We start from the raw sequence: 18,880 nt of genomic DNA on the forward strand, positions 1-18,880 counted from the left end.
ATTGTAGTGCTGAACATTCTGGACCCCTGTAGGACTGTAGGAGTCTCTTTGAAAATGTTCTATTACTGACTGCTTTACCCTTTAAAGCAGTGGTCCCCAACCACCGGTCCGGGGACCAGTAACGGTCCGTGACGCAATTGCTACCGGGCCGCACAGAAACATTATTTAATTTATAAACTACCGCATTTTCTCCAACTTAACTTTCGCCTGTCCAACTAAACACACCAATAAGCTTGTTAATAGATGTATATTACAACTACTTTGTTACAGTACATGGGACAATGCACATTAATGGACATATAAAATGTTAATGTGCCAGATTGTAATTTCCATCTGCAGTGCCCTGCAGAGTCCTTGTATATAGCAGGGGTTCTTATCCTTTTTGACCTCGGGACCCAACTTTTCCTAAACAGAGGAGCCCGGGGACCACTCCAATATTAACACTGAAATACTAATTGTATTCTTGACTTTGATCCTATTCAATAATTATATCTAACCTACCTACAGTTTACTATCTTGTCAAGTGATATAAAAGCATGCGTTCATCACAAAGATTATATTATTAATTTAACAAACAAACCTTAAGCTTAGGTCAGGCTGATTTGAAACAGAAGTACTAACCAAATAAACAATACATTTTCATACAATATGTTGTGCTAAAATAAAAAAACTAAATTAATAATATGTTTCTTAACTAAAATGTCAATAAAATCAAAGTGCAAATGAAAATACAGCTTCACCACTTTAGTCATAATTTTTGCGCTTAAGAAATTTCTCTATAACATTAGCGCGAGACTTCTTCTGTTTGTTTTATATTGTCATTACTGCCACAAGTGGTAGAAAAGTGTATTACAACTGAGTACCGGTGCTGCCTATACCAGGGGTCGGCAACCCGCGGCTCCGGAGCCGCATGCGGCTCTTTGATCACTCTGATGCGGCTCAACTTGTCACGGCCAGGGCGCATTGGAATACGGCCAGGGCGCATTCCTCATCCTTGCGCTCTGCTAGTCAAACCTCGGGACACGCCCACGGCCGCGCACATCCAGGGACGCGCCGCCGCGTCTCCGTCCTGCAGCAGCCGCCAGCTGCAATCATTCACCGGCAATCAACGCACCTGCCTGTAATGAGGGAGCTGCCTTCATAAGCCTGCTCAACCTGCCATCACGCGCGGGGATATAGTCTTCTGTACCGTAAGCCGACACAAGCTTTATGCTCTCTCACTCGCTCGCTCTCTCTCTCTACGTGTCCACCTGATCTTGAGATGGAACTGGCTGACAACCGACAAAGACATGTGGGTGTCCAAGTTAACAGCGGACCTTGAAGATGTTTCACGCCAGAAGGCTGTTCTTGCTCAGAATCACAAATGGTGTGATATTGAAAACCTCCCCAAACCAGACAAACTTGTGTTCGAAACATGGAACGCTATCCCCCACTTTTATGTGAACATGAAAAAGTATGCACTTGGAGTCCTGTCGATCTTTGCACCCACATATGTATGTGAGCAGGTGTTCTCCAACATTAACTTTTTTAAAAACAAACATCGCATACGCCTCACAGATGAGAGTTTACAATCCTGTGTGAAGATAAAGGTGACGTCATACAGCCCTGATGTGGAGACAATGTGCGCTGCGGTTCAGGAGCAGAAATCACTGTATAATAAATATTTTTATTTCCTATAATTTTGCATATATTCAAATTTTTTAATTGTTCAGTGAAATAGACATTTTGTTATTCAGGTTGGCAGCTGACTGCACGGCGCCAGTAAAAGGAGGACGGCACAGAGAGAGAGGATGGCATTTTTGGTTCTCTGCCAGTGGATAATTTAAGTTTGGCGTTTTGTTTTTTCATTACTACAAGGAGGACTTAAATTGACATTAAGTATTTTACTTAACCTTCAACCCGCCGTCTTTTTCGGAGTTAAAAACGTTTTGTTGCATGCAGAAATTGTATTATATATTACAGGGGTGGGCAATTAATTTTTACCGGGGGCCGCATGAGCAACCCGAGCACTGCTGGAGGGCCACACCGACAATATTTCAATTAAATTTTGCTAAAATTATTTTTGATATACCGTAAGATAGATAATAATAATAATAATATTTTCATTTAACCTAACTTATCTTTATACAAAAGCAGATGGCTTTTGATGGTTTTATTTTTAACACTTTCTTACACAACACTTCCTGATGTATATTACAATACAAAAATGTCAATTTCTGTCACTTTATCCTGCATCCTCTTTGTTGTGAACGTAGCACGCCTGCAAGGTGATTGGCGAAGAAGGAGGAAGCGTTGCTGTTGCGAAAATGAGGAGTGAGGATTGGTTTTCCTTTTGAAAAAAACGAGATAAGTTGAGCTGTGTTAGTATAGCATGCTCAATAAAAGTTTAAAAAGAGCATCAGACTTGGTGTGCACTTCTTCTGGACGCTACAATTGATGTCAGAAGTGGGATGAAATGCCTCCCAGTTCGCCTTGCAATCAAACCTGGGAGTCTTCATTGAGGGCGGAATTCTTCCATGCCAAACAGCGTGGCTGCACCTGTAAACGCTGTCTCTCTCTCTCCCTCTCTGTCTCTCTCTCTCTCTTTGCGGCGAGCTCCTCACGTGGCACGTACCTCCAGATGACGTAGCACACAAACAGCGCAGTATGCGCAAAGTTTTACTTCTGACAGCAATTGTAGCGTCCAGAAGAAGTGCACACCAAGTCTGACGCTCTTTTTAAACTTTTATTGAGCAACCTATACTAACACAGCTCAACATATCTCGTTCCTTCCACACGCACGTCTATCCTCACTCCTCATTCACGCAACTCAAGAAGACAACATCTACTTCAGCAGGTCGTTACACTATATTCTTTAAACACAGCAAGCTGTGTACCACAAATAAGCACACGGCTTTACCTTTACTTGGCAGTTCATGTCTTGTTGAAAACACGCCATTCGTCATCACCTTTTCTCTTTTTAGCGTCTCGGGGATAACCGGGCATCACTTGTCGCTGTGCGCCTTCTCTCACAGGACATACGCACATATAACACTTTTCAAAATAAAAGCAGCACAGTTGTATTGCACGCACGACAAATATGTTTTTTTAAATTTATTTTGTAATTTGTGATTGCCGCTGCGCGCACGAGCATACGTCCACACGGAAGTAATACAAATAACGCTTTTCAAAACAAAAGCAGCACCGTTGTATTGCACACTCGAAATAGATACTTTTTAAAATTTATTTTGTAATTTATGATTGGCCTCACGCGGGCCGGACAGGGACGTACAAAGGGCCGGATGCGGCCCGCGGGCCGCAGAATGCCCAGGTCTGATATATTATATATCTCTCATTGATTTCATAAATGTAACCCATAATAGTTTGTTTATACATAGCACAAAGCAACAAAAAAAAACCCGTTATATGCAGTGTTATTTCATTTTAAATTTCAAAAGAGTTTTGTGGCTCCCATTGTTTTCTTTAATTTGTGAAACGGGTCAAAATGGCTCTTTGAGTGGTAAAGGTTGCCGACCCCTGGCCTATACGGACCACAGCTGAAAAACACATATATTACATTCTAGGGGGCGCTCGCGGCCCAACACTGGGCCCCGGCTCTATGGTTAAGAAACACTGGTATACAGTATATGCCATCAACATGCGGGGGACCATCTCTTCCCAAATAAACACGCCTAGGGCTCCCACAACTTCAGCATTATAGTGAGTTGATTTTTCATGCTCATTTTTTTGCTGTTTTTATCTGTCACACGTGGAAAGCCGGTCCGTGAAAATAACGCATACATTAAACCGGTCCCTGGTGGAAAAAAGGTTGGGGACCCCCTGCTTTAAAGAACTAGAAGTATAAAAGAAACCGTCTCTTCAGCTTTTCATCAAGCAGCTATAACTTCAGGACAATAAAGCCTTTTTTCTGAGACTAAGATAATGGGCTTTGTGGTCTGGTACACAAGGTCAGGGATAACAGTCGAATACTGATGTGTACTGCGAAAGTGTAGCAATGCCTTTCTGACAGATACACGTGTCCTTCAAAGGTCTTTCTTTGCACAACTATGAAAGCTCTTGAGGACCCGGCATACAAAAAAATAAAAAAAAACACCTATACGTTGGAAAACAGTTGAATGGTCGGCCTTTTTATTTTTCAGAGACACACACACACACACACACCTTATTCCATTCCTCTCTCAGGGCCAACCATGCGCCATCGTTCTTCAATGTCAGCTCATCGATTGATCCGCTGCTTAAGCTCTTACCGTGAGTCGGCATTGGTCAGATACAAAGCCACACAGGGCAATTAATCACTGGACCCAAAACACTTAGTCTGACAGCCAGAGAGGGATGGGAGGAGGGGACGGAGAGAGTGCAAGAGGAGATGAAGCAAGGAGAGAAGAAAAGTGGAACGGAGAAAGAGAGACACCGAGAACCGTACACTGTAGGCTTACAGACAGGAGGAAGTCACGCGGAAAAAAGTCGACGCTCTCAGGCCTCCGGCTACCGCGCTATGTCTTCGACTCATGAATGATAGCTTCACCCGCACGCTCACCTCCCGAGCCTTTGCAGAGGAACAGTCGCCCCAAAAATTAACCGGGAGAAAGAATTATGAGCAGTCGGCACCTTTTGAGGTTGGAATTCGGGCAGCATGACACAAGTGGCGCCGACCCAGAGTGGGCACAGAAGTTTGTTGACGATGCCGTGCACATGGTGGAGCGGGAGTGTGTGGAGGATGATGTCATTTTTGGACCACGCCCACTCAGAGACCAGACACTGGACCTAAAAAAAAAGTACAGAGGTAGAACATTAATTGGGGATGGGCAATATATACAGTGCAGCCTCCTGCAATAACGATATAAAATATAAATAATAATAGAAACATTTAAAATTTCCTAATTTGCAGTAATATATTGCATCTTTTCCCGTTGTAATGTTTTGTCAAAACTATCGTATTTTCCGGACTATAAGGCACAATTAAAATCCTTTTTTTTTTTTCAAAACTTGACAGTGCGCCTTATAACTCGGTCCGCCTAATGTACGGAATAATTTTGGTTGATCTTACCCACCTCGAAGATATTTTATTTGGTACATGGTGTAATGATACGTGTGACCAGTAGATGGCCGTCAAACATATGAGATACTGTAAGTGTAGGCTGCACTATGATGGCAATATGACTCAAGTAAACAACACCAACATTTTAAATGTTCCATTGAAAATATAGAACATTACACACGTCGCTCAAAAATCTATCAAAATGTTTTAGTACGACTTTGGTAAGCTATGAAGCCGCACCGCTTGAAGGATTGTCGGCGCATTAAACATACGAGTATTATTATGGTGCGTGTATAAGGTAAGACATATTATCTGGAGTTTTGTTTCGCATTGTTATGCAAAAGCAACTTTTCTTACTTTCTGGTACCCGCTGATCCGTATTTGAGATCTGCATAAATCCTGAAAAACTGCGCGCGTCCACCTGTGTAGTCCGTGTCGACACCGTAGTCGATAAGCTTCTTCTTTTTTTCTATCTTCTTGTTAAGGGACATTCATCCTCCGCTGTTGCCATTTGTAATATAAAGTAGTGTATTTCCTTAGTTTGTAAAGAAAAATCTAAAAATTACAAATACTTTTTTCATAGTTAAACATATTGAGCTTATCCCTGTAGTATCGACCATATTCTGATATGTTTTGTATCGTTATTGGCAACATTTGTATCGGTCTGCCCACATATGTCCAACAGGACAATGACCCCAAACACACATCAAAAGTGGTAAAGGAATGGTTAAATCAGGCTAGAATTAAGGTTTTAGAATGGCCTTCCCAAAGTCCTGACGTAAACGTGTGGACAATGCTGAAAAACAAGTCCATGTCAGAAAACCAACAAATTTAGCTGAACTGCACCAATTTTGTCAAGAGGAGTGGGGAAAAATTCAAGCAGAAGCTTGTGGATGGCTACCAAAAGCGCCTTATTGCAGTGAAACTTGCCAAGGGACATGTAACCAAATATTAACATTGCTGTATGTATACTTTTGACCCAGCAGATTTAGTCAAATTTTCAGTAGACCCATAATAAATTCATAAAAGAACCAAACTTCATGGAATGTTTTTTGTGACCAACAAGTATGTGATTCAATCACTCTATCACAACAAAATAAGAGTTGTAGAAATTATTGGAAACTCAAGACAGCCAAGACATTATGTTCTTTACAAGTGTATGTAAACTTTTGACCACGACTGTAAACGATATTTTGTAGTTTTAATTAATGCACACGTGTTTAAAGGAAGAAAAACAGAATGGACGTTACAACACACGAAAACTCTGTTTATTTCAATATTTTCCAAGAATATGCATTGAGGCTATAAGATGTTGTTTATCCACTTACTCAATTATCGAACAAACTATACATTACTAAAATAGTCGATGGATGCAGCCCTAATCACATTAACCTTATTGGTATTGTTCAAAACAACGGCAGTCGCTTTTAAAATGTGTTGTTCATCCTTCATGTTTTGAATATTTGCTGCAGTAATTAACCTGATTGCAATGAGTCTGAAAGTATCTCAGCATGATGATCATACTCGGGAATATAGAAATAATATCCCCTGTGGTTGATATAATTAGGTCAGTGTTGTTCATGTTATGTCAAATGAGTGTTTTGTCTTCTCAGAGCATTGGGAATACAAATGAACATTTTAATGTGTGTATCCTGACTGGTACACCGTTAACACATTAGGGGTGGAACGGGTCACAAAATCCATGGTTCGGATCTTACCGCGGTTTTGTGATACGGATTTCGGTTGGGTTCGGTTTGGGTCTTGTTGCGTCTGACCAGTCTTCCTCTCAGGGAATAAAAGTCACTGGTCAATCCCAAGTTCTTTCAGGTGACATACACTACCGTTCAAAAGTTTGGGGTCACATTGAAATGTCCTTATTTTTGAAGGAAAAGCACTGTACTTTTCAATGAAGACAACTTTAAACTAGTCTTAACTTTAAAGAAATACACTCTATACATTGCTAATGTGGTAAATGACTATTCTAGCTGCAAATGTCTGGTTTTTGGTGCAATATCTACATAGGTGTATAGAGGCCCATTTCCAGCAACTATCACTCCAGTGTTCTAATGGTACAATGTGTTTGCTCATTGGCTCAGAAGGCTAATTGATGATTAGAAAACCCTTGTGCAATCATGTTCACACATCTGAAAACAGTTTAGCTCGTTACAGAAGCTACAAAACTGACCTTCCTTTGAGCAGATTGAGTTTCTGGAGCATCACATTTGTGGGGTCAATTAAACGCTCAAAATGGCCAGAAAAAGAGAACTTTCATCTAAAACTCGACAGTCTATTCTTGTTCTTAGAAATGAAGGCTATTCCACAAAATTGTTTGGGTGACCCCAAACTTTTGAACGGTAGTGTATATGTTGGGTAAGAAGGACCATCAAGACAGAATAGGAATATCATCAAGTTTTACTAAAGCTTTAGGAGACCACCCTTACAATACCAGCATCCAGAAGCGGTCTGAAAGCCAAACGGAAAGAGACAACTTATTGAATATGAAAACAGCCCCCACCCTGCCCAGAAAGGAATACAGCCTTTTTGTTCTAATACTGATAAGGTAAAAAGGAAGTATGTCATACTCCCACATTCCAACGCCTTCAAGGTAAAGCACAGCGTTTACTTGCGGACATAAGATACAAGCCTAAAGAGTACACATGGGAAAATATTAGCTGCTTTAAACATGACTATGAATAAAGAAAATACTCTTAAAAATATTTGCATTCTCCACAGTCTACATTAGAGCTGGGCAAATATTTTGACTCGGGGGCCAAATTGAGAGAATGTGTGTATAAATGATATATACACATTTAACTGTAAAAATCTCCTGTACAGTATGTGTGTTTTAAGGCTGCAGCTAACGATTATTTTTCTATCGATTAATCTATAGATTATTTTTTCGATTAATCGGTTAATCTATAGATTATTTTTTCAATTCATCTATAGATTATTTTTCCTTTTACCGATTTTTTTTATTTTTTATTATTTAAAATGAAGATGAAAAAATAAAAGTAGGCCAGTTTTTTCAAAAGGCATGGCTTTTATTTACAAAAAAAAAAAGTATGGCCACTCAGTCAACATTGACAACAACATGACAAAATATTCTGTAACAATGTAAACATTTAAAACTTTTAACATTTAACAAAATTAAAAGTAGCTTATTTGCTTTTTAATGTGCAAATATAAAAGTAAACATCCAGTGCAAATCTTAATATTCTGCAATAGTATAAGCATTTCAAAAGTAAAAGTATTGCTTATTTTGCTTTAAAATGTGCAAAAATAAAGATAAACATCCAATACAAAAAAGTGCAAAACGAAATATTCCGTAACAACAGTGTAAACATTTCAACAAAAGTGAAAGTATTGCTTATTTGCTAAAATGTGCAAAAATAAAGATAAACATCCAATACAAAAAAGTGCCAATCTAAATATTCTGGAGCACTGTATACATTAAGTATTGCTTTTAAAATGTGCAAAATAAACATCCAGTCCAACACAGTACACAATAACCAATTATACTCATTCCAGAGAGTGACTAACAGTTGTAATGAAGAAAGGTTAGCATGTCTACTTGCTTTGCTTCTTTTCTTGTTTACAATATTCCCAGCAGCTGAAAATAGGCGCTCAGAAGGGGTCGATGTGGCTGGAACTGAGAGGTAATTAGCCTTCACCTCAAACCAGGACTTCGAGCGAGCTGAGCTGCAGTTTAAGTTTCTAGTAGGTCAACGGGCTCATAGTGATGTTACTAGTAATGACTGGGAGGTGTTTATTATCATTTGGGGAGAGTCCGCTGCCTGATGCTCACCTGCTAAACACCTATCTGCTCGACGCTGAAGCGCTGACTACATGCGCTATGAATACGCACTGCTGATTGGCTGATAATGCTTCGAGTGTACCAATCAGATGGTTGTGTGGGTGGGACAATGCTGCGTGTGTACCAATCAGATGGTTGTGTGGGTGGGACAATGCTGCGTGTGTACCAATCAGATGGTTGTATGGGTGGGACAATGCTGCGTGCTGAGACAGAGGCAGACAAGCAAAGCAGCTTGTTAACACTTTAGCAGATAAAGTTAGCTTTAGCTTAGAAACTCGTTCGGTACACCCCCGTACCGAACCGAAAGCCCCGTACCGAAACGGTTCAATACAAAACACATACCGTTACACCCCTAGCAGATACAAATGACACATTCATGTATTTGTGTAATGATGACAACGTATGCTAACGCGGACGATTGACTAGTTGATGGTTGATGGTTTTCTTTTCAAATGTTCGTTCATAGCCGTTGTGCTGCTATGATAGGCCATTTCCGCTCGACACAGTGTGCATACAACAACATTATTAGGCTGTGTATTGAAATACTCCCACACTTTTGACGACTTTTGGCGTGCGTTTTTCCCCTCGCTCGCACAGTCTGCTTTGCGCTCCGCCATGACGGTAGTGTGACGTAAATATGCGACGCGTCGACGCACAAAAACGGCGTCGACGTATTTACGTAACCGATGACGTCGACTACGTCGACGCGTCGTTTCAGCCTTAGTGTGTTTGGGTCCCTTTTTTTCAGGAACACTAATACCAAAAGTCACAATGTCTAAAAACGTTATGACAGACCTCCTCAAAAAAACAGAATGGAATTTTACAGTTTTTTTTACTGAATGGGACACCCAAAATGTACATTAAAATAAAGAAAGTGGGATTTACAATATTACCTATGAACAATAAAACACTGAATATTAACAATGTATGAAAATCGGCTCCTCTTTTACTTCTCAGACCAGCTCCTCGATAGACATCTTTTACAATCAAGCAAAACACAACATTTTTTTTAACAAACATCAAAATATGAATGCAAAGGGTAAAAAAACACCTACAATATGATATATTATCACTTTTACGCAAAAATAAGTTGTAAAAATTTGCTTCCGCATCTGTTCCTGACACACGCTCGGTTGGTAGAGTGGCCGTGCCAGCAACTTGAGGGTTCCAGGTTTGATCCCCGCTTCCGCCATCCTAGTCATTGCCGTTGTGTCCTTGGGCAAGACACTTAACCCACCCGCTCCCAGTGCCACCTACACTGGTTTAAATGTAACTTAGATATTGGGTTTCACTATGTAAAGCGCTTTGAGTCACTAGAGAAAAGCGCTATATAAATATAATTCACTTCACTTCACTTCACACGCATTCCGGGCTGGCTGCTCTGCTTGGTTCCTCGTCTGAACTGCTGTGACGTAGATTACCGTAATAACGCGTATAACACCCAAAAGCGCAGATTTCAACCATTTAAATACTTTCTATAGTTCAAGACTTACGGTCATTTAAAAACAGCACTGCACATCAAAACGGCGGCTACAGTTTTGATGTTAAAGGTCATAACAAAATGATGTAGAACGTCCGGCGGGCCGGATTGAAAATCTTAATGGGCCGCATGTGGCCCGCGGGGCGTATTTTGCCCAGGTTTGCTATAACCGATACAGGTGGACATTGGCTGTGTCCCAATTCAAGGCCTGCATCCTTTGAAGTGCACATTTGTGGGGTGCTGACTTCATCGCGGTGCACGAAGGCTGTCCAAATTCAAAAAAGTTCCAAGTGTCCTTCGAATGCGGCCGACAAATGTGTCCTTTTCTGCCATTAGCAGAAAGGTTGCATCCGTGTACACATCGCATCTTTTCATATCCCGAGAAACTCTGAAAATTATTTTCAACACAGAGACACCATGCGGCGTGAAAGAGCCACCTTAAAATTTAAGTATAGTTTTATTTATTAATTTAAAACACCTAAAAGCAGACACGTCAAGCAGGGGTGACAGTAGTGATATCCATTTTTGTTTAAAGGCCTACTGAAATGAATGAAATGAACGTGAAAGTGAAGGACTAGCGGGCAGTGCAGAACGTATCTTTTTTCGCTCTGACCGTAACTTAGGTACAAGCTGGTTCATTGGATTCCACACTCTCTCCTTTTTCTATTGCGGATCACGGATTTGTATTTTAAACCACCTCGGATACTATATCCTCTTGAAAATGAGAGTCGAGAACGCGAAATGGACATTCACAGTGACTTTTATCTCCACGACAATACATCGGTGATGCTCTTTAGCTACTGAGCTAACGTGATAGCCTCGGGCTTTACTGCATTTAGAAACAAAACAAATAAGTCTCTGACTGGAAGGATAGACAGAAGATCAACAATACTACCAAACTCTGGACATGTAAATACACGGTTAATGCTTTCCAGCTTGGCGAAGCTTAGCAATGCTGTTGCTAACGACGCCATTGAAGCTAACTTAGCTACGGAACCTCGACAGAGCTATGCTAAAAACATTAGCTCTGCACCTACGCCAGCTCTCATCTGTTCATCACGACCCGTGCTCACCTGCGTTCCAGCGATCGACAGAGCGACGAAGGACTTCACCCGATCACCGATGCGGTTGGCGGCCCGGAGACGGAGGAAGTCAAGGTGAGGTCTTTCGGCTAGCGCGTCTGCTATCCTCAAAGTCCTCCTGGTTGTGTTGCTGTAGTCCGCCGCTAATACACCGATCGCACCTACAGCTTTCTTCTTTGCAGTCTCCATTGTTCATTAAACAAATTGCAAAAGATTCACCAGCACAGATGTCCAGAATACTGTGGAATTTTGGGATGAAAACAGAGCTTTTTTGTATTGGATTCAATGGGTCCGAATACTTCCGTATCAACCGTTGACGTCAAGCGCATACGTCATCATATCTAGACGTTTTCAACCGGAAGTGTGGCGGGAAATTTAAAATTGCACTTTATAAGTTAACCCGGCCGTATTGACATGTGTTGCAATGTTAAGATTTCATCATTGATAAATAAACTATCAGACTGCGTGGTCGGTAGTAGTGGGTTTCAGTAGGCCTTTAAATATGAGACCTCTCGACTATCGTAATGTTGCGCTTCCTCTGTGCTCTTTCCTCCTCTCTTTACCCCGAGGGAGAGCCTTATATCCGGCCATTGCAAACAGTGCCTGCAGCTTTTTTCAACGTTTGCAAGTAACATATTTTAATGTACTTTTTTAGACTGCAATAACTTGACTTAATTACGTTATATTCATGTCTGGCCGGACTAATGACGTATTGTAAACGTGTGCATCAACATACCGATATTAGTTATTACTGTTTTTTTGCGTACATTTGAAAATGTTTACTTCTATTAATGATTATTGGGATCTTGTGTTTAACTTTTCTGTTTTTGTTGCTGTGCAGAATAATCAAGGAGGAGGACTTGGACAACAAATGACCAAAAATAAATTACACAAAACACTTATATGCCCGCTTGGATGATCATTTAAAAACAAATGATTTTTACAACAGATACAAATTAATAAACTTATGTACTGAAACTGTAGTTGTTATGATTAATTTCCTCTGCCTTCATTGCAAATAATTATATAATAATAATAATAGTAATATTATGCTATCCCAATATTTACTATTATTGGCTATAATGCAACCAAATTGACAAGATTAGAAAATTACCAGTACATCAATTGTGAATCCCATATAAATAAAGTAAGAACGTGTGGTGTTGCTGTATAGATAGACTGTGAGGTACATGTTCCACTTCAAGCATGAAAATAATTCCATCATTAACTAATAATTAGGAATAACAGCTTTAGAATGCTTGTCAACACGTGACACATCTCCATGACAACCATCTCCCATGAGCGGTCGTCTCTAACCGCAGGAAAATCAGACAGTGCCGGTAGCTATTAAAATAAATAAGGTAAAAAGGTAAAAAATAAGGTAAAGAACCAAGAGAACACAAACAGATTCGACATTCTTCTCTTAAGTTAGCCATTTTTTAACCTTGTGCGACTGAGTAGCATATACGTGACGTAAATGTAAGGGCGGGGACAACTGACGTGACCAGGAAGTGTCCCGTAGGCTAGACCACTGTTTTTCAACCTTTTCGGAGCCAAGGCACATTTTTTCCATTGAAAAAATCCAGAGGCACACCACCAGCAGAAAACATAAAAAAATGAAACTCAGCAGTCGATATTGACAATAAAAAGTCGCTCTAGCAATTGTTGGATATGAATTCAAACCATAACCAACCATGCATCAATATAGCCCTTGTCTCTAAGTAGGTGTACTGTCACGACCTGTCACATCACACCGTCACTTATTTGGAGTTTTTTGGTGTTTTCCTGTGTGTAGTGTTTTAGTTATTGTCTTACCCTCCTATTTTGTTGTTGATTGTCATGTCATGTTCGGATGTACTTTGAGGACGCCGTCTGCTCCACACGCTGTAAGTCTTTGCGGTCGTCCAGCATTCTGTTTTTGTTTACTTTGCAGCCAGTTCAATTTTAGCTTTCTTTTGCATAGCCATCCCTAAGCTTTAATGCCTTTTCTTAGCGGCACTTGCCTTTTGTTTATTTTTGGTTTAAGCATTAGATACCTTTTTACCTGCACACTGCCTCCCGCTGTCGTCTGCATATTGTGAGCACGACACGTGTTCCCGACATCTACAAAGCAATTAGCTACCTGCTGCCACCTACTGATATGGAAGAGTATTACACGGTTACTCTGCCGAGCTCTAGACAGCACAGACACTCAACAACAAGGCATTTGCGGATTATAATTCCTGATTTGCAAAAAATATTTTTTAACCCAATTAGGTGAAATTACATAATCTCCCACGGCACACCAGACTGTATCTCACGGTACACTAGTGTGCCGCGGCACAGTGGTTGAAAAACACTGGGCTAGACTGTCCCAATTCCTATCGCTCCAGCCGCTGCTGGAGGACTCTCGCTAGGACCCACACTTTGTCGACCGCATGGGCTGGGTCCTTCGAAGGATGCAGACCCTGAATTGGGACACAGCTATTGACATGTCACGGATTGTAGTTTAGCACTGATGGCTGATATTGGTACATAAGATATGCTAACATTGTGATTTGTGTGCACTGATTGATTGATTGATTAAAACTTTTATTAGTAGATTGCACAGTACAGTACATATTCCGTACAATTGACCACTAAATGGTAACACCCAAATACGTTTTTCAACTTGTTTAAGTCGGGGTCCTCGTTAATCAATTCATGGTAAAAGTACAGTGTCAGAAGTGGGATGATTGATACCGTTTTGCAATAAAAACAACTCTTCACTGAGGCTTTCCTAAACGCAGTGTAGTCCGATCACTGAATAAATTGTTGATAATCATTGACACACTTGCAGGACCACGATTTCAGCGGTCCGACCCCCGGATGTTAATGTGTTTTGGATCCCACCACTGATCAACGCAGTGAGACTCTACCTAACTAATAAGACAGGAGATTTTTTTAAACACTTCCCTCCCCAATGACTGTACTAGACAAACATGTAGCAATCCTAAATGTGTGGGGACCATAAGGCAAGCAGATGTGGAAGGGTGAAAAAAGAAAGAAAAAGAAGACAGCGGGACTGATGCAAAAAATAGATATGTTATGATTCTTAATCGATTAAAAAGAAAAGTTTTATTTTTCATTTTTTCACAATCTGTCCTGTCCAGCCATTTCAATAAAGGCTTAGGTAGAATTGTATCAAACAAAACCAGTTTTCTTTGAATTAACCTAGACATTTATCAGAGCCAGTTATCTGTCTTATGAAGGAAAGTAGGTAATTATAGAACTGGCACCCAATGTTACTAAAAAAGTATTGATTTTGATTCAAGAATCGATTCTGAATCAAATTGTTACTCCCAAGAATTGAATCGTGTGGTGCCCAAAGATTCACAGCCCTAATCATTATTACATTATGATCACTAGTTTTTATTGGTTATTTCGTTAGTTTAAGACAGGCCCGGGCAATTATATTGACTCGGGGGGCCAAATTTAGAGGAAAAACATTTCTCTGGGGATTGGTATATATATTTTTAGGAACACTAATACAAAACCTCACAATAATGTCTGATTGAATGCTAAAAACGTTATGACAGACCGCCTTAAAAACAGAATTTAATTTTAAATTGTTTTACTGAATGAGACACCCAGAATGTACATGAAAATAAAGAATGTGGGATTTACAATATTAACTATGAAGGATAAAACACTGAATATTGACAACATATGAACGTCACACCCCCTCTCCATCGACATGTTTTACAATCAAGCGAAACGCAAGAAAAATGCAACAAACACAGCCAAATATGAAGGTGAGGGGTAAAAAATAAACCCACCTACAATCTGATATATCTTATATACCACTAAGCTTTAGAACTTTGTTGTAAAAATCTGCTTCCGCGTCTGTCCCTGACACCCGCATTTCAGGGTAGCCGCTCTGGAAACACTCTGTGGAAACGCTCCCCACCCACACTGCTTGGTGCCTCGTCTGAGCTGCTGTGACATAGATTACCATAGTAACTAGTACATCATGCAAAAGTGCAGATTTCAACTATTGAAATACTTCGTATATTTCAAGACTTACGGTCATTTGAAAACATCCCTGCACATTATAATGACAGCTACAGTTTCCATCTTAAAGATCTAAAAAAATGTTTTGGGAATGCCCGGCGGGCCAGATTGAAAAGCTTAACGGGCCTTAATTTGCCCAGGTCTGATGTAGACAAAAGCTCGGAGTCTGTGCATAAAGCCAAATATTTTCAAAAGTAAATGATTGCATATTGTTGTAATGTGTTGCACCTTGAGACACAAATATGTAGACAGTGTAAAAGTAACATGTCTTCCTTCATTCGTTATTCCTACAGTTTTATGCATTTATATGTATAAAATCTAAATATTACAAATCCATTAGCAATTTTGGAGAGAAAAAATGCTTCTTTTTTTCCCTAAAAATTGTGTAGCCTTACTTACCACAGACATATTTTCAATATCTTGTAAAAAGTCATCCCAGAATGTTTTATATGAGATCCCAGTTTCCCTACCTGCCGTGATAACACAACTTTTAAAACACTCTCCTGCGCCTCTTTACATTTGACAATTTGATCAGAGGTGCAAATGAAATGTGTGCTGCACTGAGAAGGAAATGGGCAATTATGTTCTCTGTCCTTGATTCAAAATAGGGCGGCAGAATGTTTCCTGTAAATTGAAATTGCTGTGTACCAAGAAAACTCTCCCTTAATCATTCACTGGCCACGGCGGATCGAGCAGAGACAAATGAAGATCTGACTTCACTCGGAATGATTTGATTTTCCACACTAATGGACAAGTGGGTCAATTTGACTTCAAAATACACAGCAAAATCTTTGTGAGATCTTTAATGGCATAAATTAGTGCTAATTAAGAAAGCCAGACTGGAACAAAAGAGGAATTATGCTAATCAAAGTGCAGATACTTTAGACGGGTGTGTGTGTGTCTCTGTGTGTGTGTGAGTGTGTGTGTGTGTGTGTGTGTTGATGTGGAGATGTCTCCACGCATTTCTTGAATTCACAAACATGATTCGATTTAATATGTTTCAATGTGTTAATGAAGGGGACCTCTCTCCTTCACGCCTGATATATTTTGTGGAAAGTGACAAATGACAACGTGAGGCTTCTAAAATGTTGGGAACATTTAGGCCAAACACTATATTTGGGCTGCTACTAACGACTGTTTTCATAGTTGACTACCTATCCTAACATTTAGTCGACTCGTCGGATTATAAAGCGGAGTATTTTCCGAACTATAAGGACTTAAAATCCTTTTTTTTCCTCAAAACTCGACAATGCGCCTTATAACCAGGTACGTCTAATATACGGAATCATTCTGGTTTTGCTTACCGACCTCGAAGCCATTTTATTTGGTACATGGTGAAATGATAAGTGTGACCAGTAGATGGCAGTCACACATAAGAGATACGTGTAGACTGCACTATGATGGCAGTCACGCACAAGAGATACTTGTAGACTGCAATATGACTCAAGTAAACAACATCAACATTTTATGTGTTCCATTGAAAATATAGAACATTACACACGGCGCTCAAAAATCTATCAGAATGTTTTAGTACGACTTTGGTAAGCTATGAAGCCGCACCGCTTGATAGATTGTCGGCACATTAAACATACGAGTTATTATTAGTTATTATTATGGTGTGTGTATAAAGTAAGACATTACCTGGTGTTTTGTTTCGCAATATTATGCAAAAGCAACGTTTCTTACCTTTTGGTACCTGTTGATCTGTATTTGGGATCTGCATAAGTCCTGAAAATGTGCGTGAGTCCGCCTTTGAAGTCTGTGGCGACACCGTAGTCGATAAGCTTCTTCTTTTTCTCTATTTTCTTGTTATGAGACATTGATCCTCCGCTGTTGCCATTTCTAATATAAAGTAGTGTAAAGTTCTTACTTATATCTGTCAGTAAACTCACCATGAAAGCGCTAAAACATACCGGTGTAGTGAGTTTACATTATTCACCCAAGGAACTTTAGTTATTAGATAGTTCTGGTCGGACTGTTTTTTTTTGGGACACATTACCGGCGTTGTTGTTATTCTGGATGAGAAGATGCTGCTCCGTTATTGATTTAAGTAAAGGCTGAATGTCATTAAAACAGTTAGCTCCATCTTTTGACACTTCTTCCACTCCCGTCCTTGCACGCTACACCGCTACAACAAAGATGACGGGGAGAAGACGCTGCCGAAGGTGAGCCACGTAAATAAGACAGCCCACAAAACGGCGCATCCTGAAGCGACTGTCAGAAAGCGGCTTGAAGATGATCTGTAAAACATCATCTATGCAACATTTTGACCAAAGAAACACCATTACATGTTATGTAGACCACAAGGAAGTGTTTTACATTTAGAAAAGAAAAAAAAAAAGACTCCTTTAATGCGCCCTACAATCCGGTGCGCCTTATATATGAAAAAAGATAGAAAATAGACCAATCATCTGCAGTGCGCCTTATAATCCGGTGCGCCCTATGGTCCGGAAAATACGGTACATATCTTAACATTTAGTCGACTCGTCAGATTATAAAGCGTACACATATTTAATGGCTCTAATTTTTGCATCAACTTTTAAATGCAGTTTAGGGTATTTTAGGTATGTGCGGACAAACAACAAAGATAATTAATCCATTCATAAATATTTATTTATACTCTAACTGTGCTGTTAATTCAGCTCATTTTAAAGAAAGGAAAGGCAAAGTGAAAAACAACAAACAAAAAAAACAATTAACCTTGTTTGTGTATAAAAAAACGGTTAACATAGCAGCAATTAAAAAAACAACAAATCAAATCTAACATCTTCAGAAAAACAAGAAGCATTTTGTGAGGATGTTGAAAATGCTGCACACTGGATGCAATCTTACTTGGAGGGGAGGAAACAGGTGGTAGAGGTGAACGACACCCTGTACCCCCCCTCTCAGTAAGCTGTGGACTCCCCCAAGGCAGTATATTACGGCCTTTACTGTTCCTAATACACGTGAACGACACATCATCAGCATGCGACTGTGAATTGTCCCTGTTTGCGGATGACTCGGCCCTGCTGGTATCACAGGTGGGAAAAAATCCTTAGTGCCGAACTCTGTAGAATTTGCACCTGGCTCGCTGACAATAATCTATCCATACACTTGGGTAAAACGGAATCCATCCTACTTGGGTCCCAAATCAACCTTAAGAAAGTCAGTGACTTCACTATTAAAGTGGGTGACATTGTTATCACCAGGAAAGATGAGGTCACCTACCTAGGTTCCATACTAGAGGCTAACCTTTCCTGTGATAAAATCGCAACTAAGGTAATCAAAAAGGTCAACCAACGAACAAGAGTTCTCTACAGAATCTCCTCTCTGGTCAACAAAAGCATCATGAAAACTCTAGCGGGAACTCTCATTCAACCCTTTTATATTACGCATGCACTTCCTGGTACTCCAGCTCCTCTAAAACCCTCAAATCTAGACTCCAAACATCACAG

At 40.0% G+C, this 18,880-nt stretch overlaps 1 protein-coding gene across 1 annotated transcript in view; it reads right to left on the minus strand.

The window, feature by feature from the left end:
* acsf3 (acyl-CoA synthetase family member 3) overlaps positions 1–18,880 on the minus strand; it is a 121,510-nt gene that overhangs the window by 97,229 nt on the left and 5,401 nt on the right. The window contains exon 3 of the mRNA XM_062033650.1: positions 4,609–4,764. Within this exon, the coding sequence (XP_061889634.1) occupies positions 4,609–4,764 (156 nt within the window). The remainder of the gene's footprint in view (positions 1–4,608; positions 4,765–18,880) is intronic.

The sequence above is a fragment of the Entelurus aequoreus genome, linkage group LG02 (genome assembly GCF_033978785.1).
Source record: "Entelurus aequoreus isolate RoL-2023_Sb linkage group LG02, RoL_Eaeq_v1.1, whole genome shotgun sequence".
NCBI classification, from domain to species: domain Eukaryota; kingdom Metazoa; phylum Chordata; class Actinopteri; order Syngnathiformes; family Syngnathidae; genus Entelurus; species Entelurus aequoreus.